The 8,911-nt window shown below is 41.7% G+C and overlaps 1 protein-coding gene across 3 annotated transcripts in view; it reads left to right on the forward strand.

Annotated features, from left to right (window-relative positions):
- Ccdc181 (coiled-coil domain containing 181) overlaps window positions 1-6,494 on the forward strand; it is a 13,178-nt gene extending 6,684 nt beyond the window's left edge. For 2 of the 3 annotated variants that reach the window (XM_013352484.1, XM_026787631.1), the window contains exons 4-6: window positions 794-1,027; window positions 5,385-5,539; window positions 6,150-6,494. In XM_013352484.1, coding sequence (XP_013207938.1) covers window positions 794-1,027; window positions 5,385-5,539; window positions 6,150-6,312 — 552 coding nt within the window. In that variant the 3' untranslated portion in view covers window positions 6,313-6,494. The remainder of the gene's footprint in view (window positions 1-793; window positions 1,028-5,384; window positions 5,540-6,149) is intronic. The other variant, XM_005363994.1, reaches the window with a different exon arrangement.
- The last annotated feature ends 2,417 nt before the right edge of the window (window positions 6,495-8,911 follow it).

The following is an 8,911-nucleotide window of genomic DNA, read 5'->3' on the forward strand; positions in this document are numbered from 1 at the left end:
ACAAATAATACTGCTATGAACATAGTTGAACAAATGCTTTTGTCGTATGATAGGGCATCTCTTGGGTATATTCCCAAGAGTGGTATTGCTGGGTCTAGGGGTAGGTTGATCCCAAATTTCCTGAGAAACCAAAACACTGATTTCCAAAGTGGTTATACAAGATTGCATTCCCACCAGCAATGGATGAGGGTACCCCTTCCTCCACAGCCTCTCCACCAAAGGCTATCATTGGTGTTTTTTATTTTAGCCATTCTGACAGGTGTAAGATGGTATCTTAAAGTTGTCTTGATTTGCTAAAATCAAAAACACCAATGATAGCCTTTGCTGGTTAAAGTGTTTTTAAGTCAAGGCATCGGCCACATTCTTTGTTGTCTGCGTGTATTTACTACACATTTCTGAGTGAGTAAAGTATTTTATTTCACAACTGCAGTACCTTCATCACAATTAACAATGAAAATGCTCAGGCAATTGACAGTGCTTCTAAAATGTGCTGTTGTTTGCATTTAAGTAATTTAGTTAATTGGTACCAAAAGTAACTTAAGAGTTGACAAACGATACATAGCATTCTCAATGGCCTGTAAGGAACACCGTGTAACTGTACTCTTGCCTGGCTTAAGTGCCTTACAGAACTTCTTAAAGGAATTAGAGGCCACCCTATGTGTAAAAGAGAGAAATTTTCATTTGGAAAGTTTTGAGGTGGGGAATCCTAATTTCAGAACTCAAATGGCTCTATTCGACTCACATATGGCTTCATGAACTTTCCACTAACGCCTTTTCCTGATCCCCCTCCCAGGAAGAACAACGCAAAATAGAGGAAGAGAATGAGAAGAAGAAAGAGAACGAGATGGTGTTCAAAGCATGGCTACAGAAGAAAAGAGAGCAGGTCATCGAGATGCGGAGAGTCCAGCGGGCCAAGCAGATCGAAGACATGAACAGCAGGGTGAGAGACGTCCCCTGTGAGACCCAGCATCAGATACAGAAGGGAGTCAGGAGGAGGAATCGGGGCCCAAGCCTAGCCCTGCAGAAGGTGCCCTATGCATGGATGGCTAATTCTAACTGTATTCCAACTTGCCTAGCCCAGAAAATAGAAATTATTAATTCACATTTCAAGGCGTTTTAATTGTAACATTTAAAGTGGATGAATATACACACATCTCTGCTTACAAACCTACAGACTGGTGTCGCTTGAGAGTTGTCAGAAATCAAACTTAAAAATGCCAATTTTTAAATTTGTCTTACTGATGTGTCTGAGTGTTTTGCCTACATGTATGTTTGTGCACCGTGTGTGTGCCCAGTACCTGAGGGCATCAGAAGAGGACATTGCATGCCCTGGAACTGGAGTTACAGACAGCTGTGTGCTGCCATGGGGGCTGAACCCAGGTCCTCTAGGAAAGCAGCCAAGTCTCTTAACCAGTCAGTCATCTCTCCAGCTCCACAAAAATAATTTAAAAAAAAAACCCTGAAATACAGGGGCTGCAAGACTGGCTCAGCTTTTGAGAGCCCCGCCTACTCTTTCAGAGCACCCAAGTTCATTCCTGTCACCCATAGGGGGTGGTTCCCAGCCACCTGTAACTCCTGCTCCAGGGGATCAGATGCCAGGCCTTGGGCACCCACAGATACACATGCATACACATGAATGATTAAGAATGAAATCATACCATATATTATTTTAAATTTTTACCTATTTTATTTTTAAAAGTTCATTATGTAGTTGCTTTCACTTCATCGTGGACATCTTTCTAGGCCTTTATTTTAACTATCTAACTTTTATTCCATTCTTAACTAACTTGTTCCTTGTTCCTCATGCAGGATTAGATAGGTCTCAATATTTTCAATATTCGGTATCTCTGTGCTTCAGTAAAGCTGCACATTATATGAGGAACATTAAGAAGACTGCAAGGAAGTTCCTTCAGGGTAAAATTTAAAACTTTTGAATGTTCAGAGTGTTAATTTTTGCGACATGTAATCAGCCACCCAAGTTTAAAACAATTTCTAGTTCCTACGCTAGTGAGTGATATATTTTCCACAGTTTATTTACCACAGTTTAGCTAACACCATGTGTGATTTATCTTCCTAGTTTGTCTTGACATTAACTTAGTTTGTCTTGACCTTAATACTATCGATTCTAGTGTGTGTGTGTACAGATTTGTGTTTGTGATATAGTAAAAAGGACATGAATACTGCTTTCATCCTTACTTCTTGCCCAGAGCTGCTAAAATCCTGTGTTGCTCCTGGAAGAGCAGGGATGCTAAGTGGGTCTTTTTTTCTAGTATTTGGTTTTTTTGTAGTATTTGGTTTTTGATTCTGGTTGCTGGCAGGGAGAACCTCATCCCTGAGGGGTTTCTGAGCCATGTGTGTCTGGTTCTAAAGGAACAGCTCTGGATGAGAGCTGATGTCTAGAATCACTAAGTCATGATCAGGGCTTGGAACTTCCTGTTCCTCCTCAAGGATAGGAAGTGGGGAGGGAGAGGCTAACCTGGGCTAATCCATAAACCTTCTATGAAGCCTTCAGCAGATTCCTGACCCCAGGGGTTTGAAGAGCTCCCCGGTTTGTTAAACTGGATGCTGCTGTCCCCTGGAGCATATCTAGGAACTTCAAGCCCCTTCCCATTTGCCTTTTTCAGGGAACTCCATTCTTTCTGCCTTCTTTATTCTTATGCGTGTGTAAGAGAGGGTATCTGCAGGAATATATGTGTACCACATGTGTGCCTAGTACCCAGGAAGGCCATGAGAGGTCATCAAATTCCCTGGAACTGGCATTATAGGTGGTTTTGAGTTACCACACTGGTCCAGTTAACTGAACCTGGGTCTTCTGTAAGGGCAGCACTATCTCTGACCTATTAGCCCCTCTTCTTACATTCTTTCTGTTGTGTTTGGTTTTATTCTGTTTCTTTTTAAACAGCCTTGCCATATAGCCCAGGCTAGCTTCTGTGCAATAAGAGCGCCAAGTGTATCTTTTAACTTGTGAAGAACTTGGTTTCTTTCTGCCTCATCTCACCAGTGCTAGTGCTATACCTAGCTACATTCCTTTTTAAAGGTTTGTGTGCGCTGCAGGGGTTGGGTGGCTGTGCTTGTCATATTGCAGAGGTCAGAATACAGCTTTTGCAAGCCAGTTCTTTCTTTCCACCTTGTGGGTGCCTGGCATAGACCTCAGATAGATTTGGCAACAGACTCCATTACCCAGTGAGACATCTGGCCGCTCCTATATCCTTTAGTAACACAGTGAAGCCTGAAGGGTAAGTTCTTCCCTGAGTTCTGTGAATTTCTCTAGTAAATTCACTGAGCCGAAAGAAAAGGTCATGTACACTTATGCGGCTGGTCAGTCGGAATTACGGGTCGAAATCAGTTTTATTTTTCTCATTGAGTTTTATAATAAGGGTTTTGATTCTTTACCCATTATATCTACTATAAATATTTTTCTAGTCTAATAAAAGGCTAATTGGGAGTTTCAAAATTACTACAAATATTGATACTTTCAGTCTTTAGATTGTTAGAGCAAAACTTTCAGTGTCCCAGTTGAGGAAACAGTAAAGGAGTAGATAGGAAGTTCCCCTACAGGTGACCATAGCAGATGAAAAATCAAAGAAATGCGAAGTAAAGTTGCCATGTATCCACTGTAGCGGTTTTTCTGCTTGCTTATTGGATGGCACATGCTGTCTCGTGTACAGGAATAGAGTCCCAACCAAAGCAGGGATAGTCTGCCTTCCAGAGCACATGGAGGACGGGGTTCTTAACATTTGAAAATCCCTAGAGGGTGGAGCGATGGCTCAGCACCTGAGAGTGCCTGCTCCTGTTGTAGTGCCTCAGAGTGGAGCTCCTCATCCTCGGCTCAGGTGGCTCTCATGTGCCCCGAACTCCTGCTCTAGGGAATCCAATGCTGTCTGTGTTTCACAGGCACCTGCACACATATGCAAATACACACAGACACATACACATAAGTAAAAAATAAATATTAAAAAATTTTGGAATATAAAATAAAATGTTAAGTGATAAATACTGTGAAAAAGAGATATGCGAAATCACACGCGCATGCATGTGTGTGTACATTCAGCAATAATTAGTTTAGTTTTTCTTTTTTTTTTTTTTTCGAGACAGGGTTTCTCTGTGGCTTTGGAGCCTGTCCTGGAACTCGCTCTGTAGACCAGGCTGGTCTCGAACTCACAGAGATCCCCCTGTCTCTGCCTCCCGAGTGCTGGGATTAAAGGTGTGCGCCACCATCGCCCGGCTTAGTTTAGTTTTTCAAGGATTTATTTTCACTTTATGGGTATGGGTATTTTGCCTGCATGTTTGTCTGTGTGCCACAAATGCTCAGTGCTGGTGAAAGCCAGAAGGGGCCAGTGGATACCCTGCAACTGGAGACAGAGATGATTGTGAGCTATCATGTGGCTTCTGGGAGCTGAGCCTGGGTCCTCTGGAAGAGCTTGGCAGTGCTCTTAACTGCTGAGCCATCTCTCCAGTCCCAAATAATTAGTTTTGAAGATGTACCTAGCAGTTAAGTATCTTCTGACAGATGCTGTTAAAACTGAAGAATGTACAATTTAGGAAAAGGTTAACACAGTGTCGAATTACACATTAATAATCTGTGCTCCATGGAATGTTCAGGAACTACTCCAAAGCCTACAACCCATTCCATTCTTAATTAGATGATTGTATCTTTGGGGAAAAGTATTTCATTAGGTAAAAAATTCACTCTGAAAACCAAGCCGTTACTTTTCTCCATTAGTTGATTTCTCAGTAAGACTATTTGTGGCTGTGCTGAGGATGGATCTCAGGACACTAAGCATGCTACCCAAAGGCTCCTAAGCTCCACTCCCCATTTGCTGCAATAGGATGTGGGTAATTAGCCCCCCATAATCACATAGGGAGTGACACTATTAAGAGGTGTGGTTTTGTTGGAGTGGGTATGGTCTTCTTGGAGGAAGTGTGGGGCAGACTTTGAAGTTTCCTATGCTCAGGATACTTACTGCCCAGTGTGTCAGTCAACTTCCTGTTGCCTGGAAGAGGTAGGACTCTCAGCTACCCCAGGTGTGCATGCTGCCATGTACCTGCCATGATGATACTGAACTGAACCTCAAAACTGTAAGCCACCCCAACTGTTTTCTTCATAAGAGCTGCCGTGGCCATGATGTCGCTTCCCACCTATGAAAACTCTAACTAAGAAGGATGAAAGAAAAGAGGTGGGCCAGGGCTGCTTCCTGTCAGAGCATGATCAGGGTTGGTGAGGAAACGGTGCATTTGAATTGGGTGCTAGGAATGCACCTTAAAGTTGGTGTTCTGCAGACACTGAATTGAGAACCTGCCATCTTAAAGAACTTCATTAGGGCTTTAAGAGGTAGTGTTAGTTCATCTAAATTAAACAAATCTTGTGTTTTTTTCCTACTCAGCAGGTGAACCGAGACCCACAAGCGGCCTTCCGATTATGGCTTAAGAAAAAGCACGAGGAGCAGATGAGAGAAAGGAAGACAGAGGAGCTCAGGAAGCAGGAGGAGTGTTTGTTCTTCCTGAGAGGAACAGAGGGCCGTGAGCGGGCCTTTAAACAGTAGGTCATCGCGCCTTCACAGTGTGGAAAAGCCAGCACGTCTCTCTTCTGTTATCTGTATCCTCTGTACAGATAGACACTTCAGACAGACCCCACTTCAGAGCGTTAGCCTCTGGGAAGGTTGGAAAACTCAGTGAAGGCTGAGTCCACTTGTACCAAGTTCCTCCCTCTCTTCTTCCTCCCCCTCTCTTCTCTCTCCATCCTTCCCCCTTCCTCCCTCCTTCATTTCTTCCTTCTCTTCCTGTCTATATCTTTCTAAACCTTTTATTAGAAAAGGAAAAGTACATGTGCATTGAGGACAAGGACGATCACTTCATCATCCGGAAATCTAACCATGATTATTAGCACCAGAATACCTGTCTTCTAAATATTTCTTTGCAAACTTATTCACAAGAAAATAGACACTGTTGTCGGGTGGTGGCATTTGATCCCAAGTATAAACCTCCTTTTTGAATGAGCCTGGGAAATAAGCCTGAAATGTTTAGTTACTACTTTAGCAATTTTGTCTTTTGACCCCATTTCATTATTAAAAAATGTTAATTTTGTATGTTTATAGATGAGAAGCTTACAATATGATCGTCACCAAATCTGACCATGCCTCTTTCTCCAGGTGGCTCAGAAGAAAACAGATAGAAAAACTAGCCGAGCAACAGGCTGTCAAAGAGAGAGCCAGGCAGCTCCGGCTGGAAGCACGGCGCTCCAAGCAGCTACAGAGCAACCTGTACAACATGCCCGAAGCCAAGTCTTTCCGCTTTACTGACCACTACAACTGAAGCTGTCTGGGAAAGCCTGTATTGAAAACTGCTGTCACCAGAGTTTTGGATGTCATTTCCCATGGAGCCTGTGTCTTGACAATACTTGAAATTACAGAGTGGGTTTTGTCTTTTGGTAATGCTGATGGTGAATTTTTATTGTCTTCACGCTAGCACAAAATAAACGTCTCTCAAGTGTTGAATGTGTTGTGCTGCCTTGTAGTCTGTTCACCAAACTGAATAATGAAGGGACTCTGTGTTCTACCTCTAAACGTATTAACATTGCTACCCAGAAGGCCAGAAGAAAGGCATACATTTCATTCCTGGTTCCTGCGATCATTTAAACTATTGCAATAGAGGGACAGCAACATGGCTGTCGATAAAGTCACTTGTCACCAAGTCCGATGGCCTGAGTTCAATCCCTGGCCTCCACATGGTGGAAAGAGAACTAGCTCCTGCCAGCTGTCCTCTGACCTCTAAATACACTGTGGAGCACACGCCCTACATCCCCACCACAAACTAAGTAAATGTAATAAACATTTAAATCTTTCAGTAGAACGTGTCGGAATGACAAGTTTCTATCCAGACTTTACACAAAGTTTTGTTTGTCAAAGTTGGATTTTAGTGCTGGTGACTTAGAGTGTAGAGCAAGTATCATCTGTCAGTACCCTAGGAAGGAAGGCAACAACATAGTTTTTCTACACTTAATTCTACATTGGGCATAAAACATGTCTAATAGTGTTTTAAAAGTCATTGTGAATGCTTTACATAATACAATCCTATGACCTCCATTTGTCTAACGTGTGTGTGTGCACAAATGCATTTATTCACATAACCTTTTAGTGTGTATTTTACAAGAATTGGAAAATGTAGAGAGAATGGTTTATTCCTGTATCTACTTGATTGTTAGTTTGTTTTGGGGACATAGGGTTTTGTAACCTAGGTCGGCCTTGAACTTAGAGTCTTCCCGCCTGTGCCTCAAGTACTGGTGTTAGGTGTGGACCACTATACCTTATGCCTATTTCAACTTTTGTAGCACATCAAGCAGCCTTACATTTCACTGTAATTGGTTTTGAATTCATGTACAAACTTCACAATACTTAATATAGGCTCAAGATATGACTTTGGAGCGAAACTGAGTAGTGCTGATGACACATGGTATACCCTGTGCTTGACTCATGAGTAAAGATATTTGGGGGAAAATGCAAAACCTGTCCTGTCTGGAGTAATGGTTCTACTTAATTTTTAAGGAAATGATATGTTTCATTATAGGAAGAAATGGGATAAACCTCAGGGTTGGGCTTGGGAGCAGGAGGAAGCAGGATATTGGGATAGGACAGTGAACTAATATTTCTAAATGCTAAAGATACTACCATATATCTGATAGTACACACGTATTGTCATGTAGGTTAGCTGGGAAAGACAAACAAAAATATTGGCGGCCCCCAACTTTTTTCCTTTAATTTTAATGAGGCGAGCTTCATATAAAACTAATTCTTTAAACCATAGTCAAGCAGCACTTAGCTTATTTATAAATTAAACTCTCTTTGTAGTTCCAAGATGATTCTATCACTCCTAGTAGTCCATCCCTGTGACCAGCTACTTTCAAGGCCTCTTTCTGCACACTTCCTCTGAGCTGATACTATGTGTTCTCTGTCTATGGATTTGCCTATTCTAGAAATTTCACAGTTAAAAACATGATCTTGTATGTGTGGCTTCTTCCACTTAGCACAGTGCTTTGAAAGCTCTCCCACAACAAAGTGTATATATCAGTATTTAATTCCTTTTTATGGAGGAAAACATTAGCATTCTGCTCATTCACTCATTGCTTGGGACACTCGTGGCTTTTGGTGTGGTGAGGAGTGCAGCTGTGAACACATGTGTACACAGTTAAGTATGGTTTTCTCCTGGATGTGTGCTATCACATGTATACACACTTAACTCTGTGTTTTCTCTTGGATGCGTGCTGCAGACAGGATGCAGTGTGTAGAACACTGTAGAGTTTGTCAGTGATCCCCACGGCAGACACACCATTTCACAATTGGATAGATACTGAACAGATTTGCATGGTCCTAATAACCAGCTATGTGTGGTTGGTTGTTGGCCATTTGTGAACCATCTTTGGAGAAATAATTAAGACATTCCACTATTTATATTTTATTGCATTTTTAACTTATTGAGAATCCCATACATATATACAATGTGTTTTGATCATATCTGTCTCCCATCCAATCCCTCCAACTCATCCTAAAGCCCCCTCACCACATCCCCCCTCCCAACTTTATGGACTCTTTGTTTTCACTTCTTCCCATCAGAAAGAGACGTAGGAGTCCTATAGCTGTCACCTTGTAATTTTTCCCACTCATTATTGAAAAACTATGAATTTTGTTTTTTAAAACACCCCTTCCTGCCCTTCTTCAGATGCTGGTACCAGTATTTGTTCTTTGGCATCTAACCTACTTCATGAAGCATTTATCTAAATTGTAGCAAGCGTCAACTGTGCATTTATTTTAGAGGTTGAATGCATTCCTTATCATAGATAATGCTTTTATTTATTAGCCATTCACTGATATTAAGATTATATCTACCTTTTGATAAACTATGAAAATGCTGCTACAAA

The sequence above is a fragment of the Microtus ochrogaster genome, assembly GCF_000317375.1.
Source record: "Microtus ochrogaster isolate Prairie Vole_2 chromosome 6 unlocalized genomic scaffold, MicOch1.0 chr6_random_2, whole genome shotgun sequence".
NCBI classification, from domain to species: Eukaryota; Metazoa; Chordata; class Mammalia; order Rodentia; family Cricetidae; genus Microtus; species Microtus ochrogaster.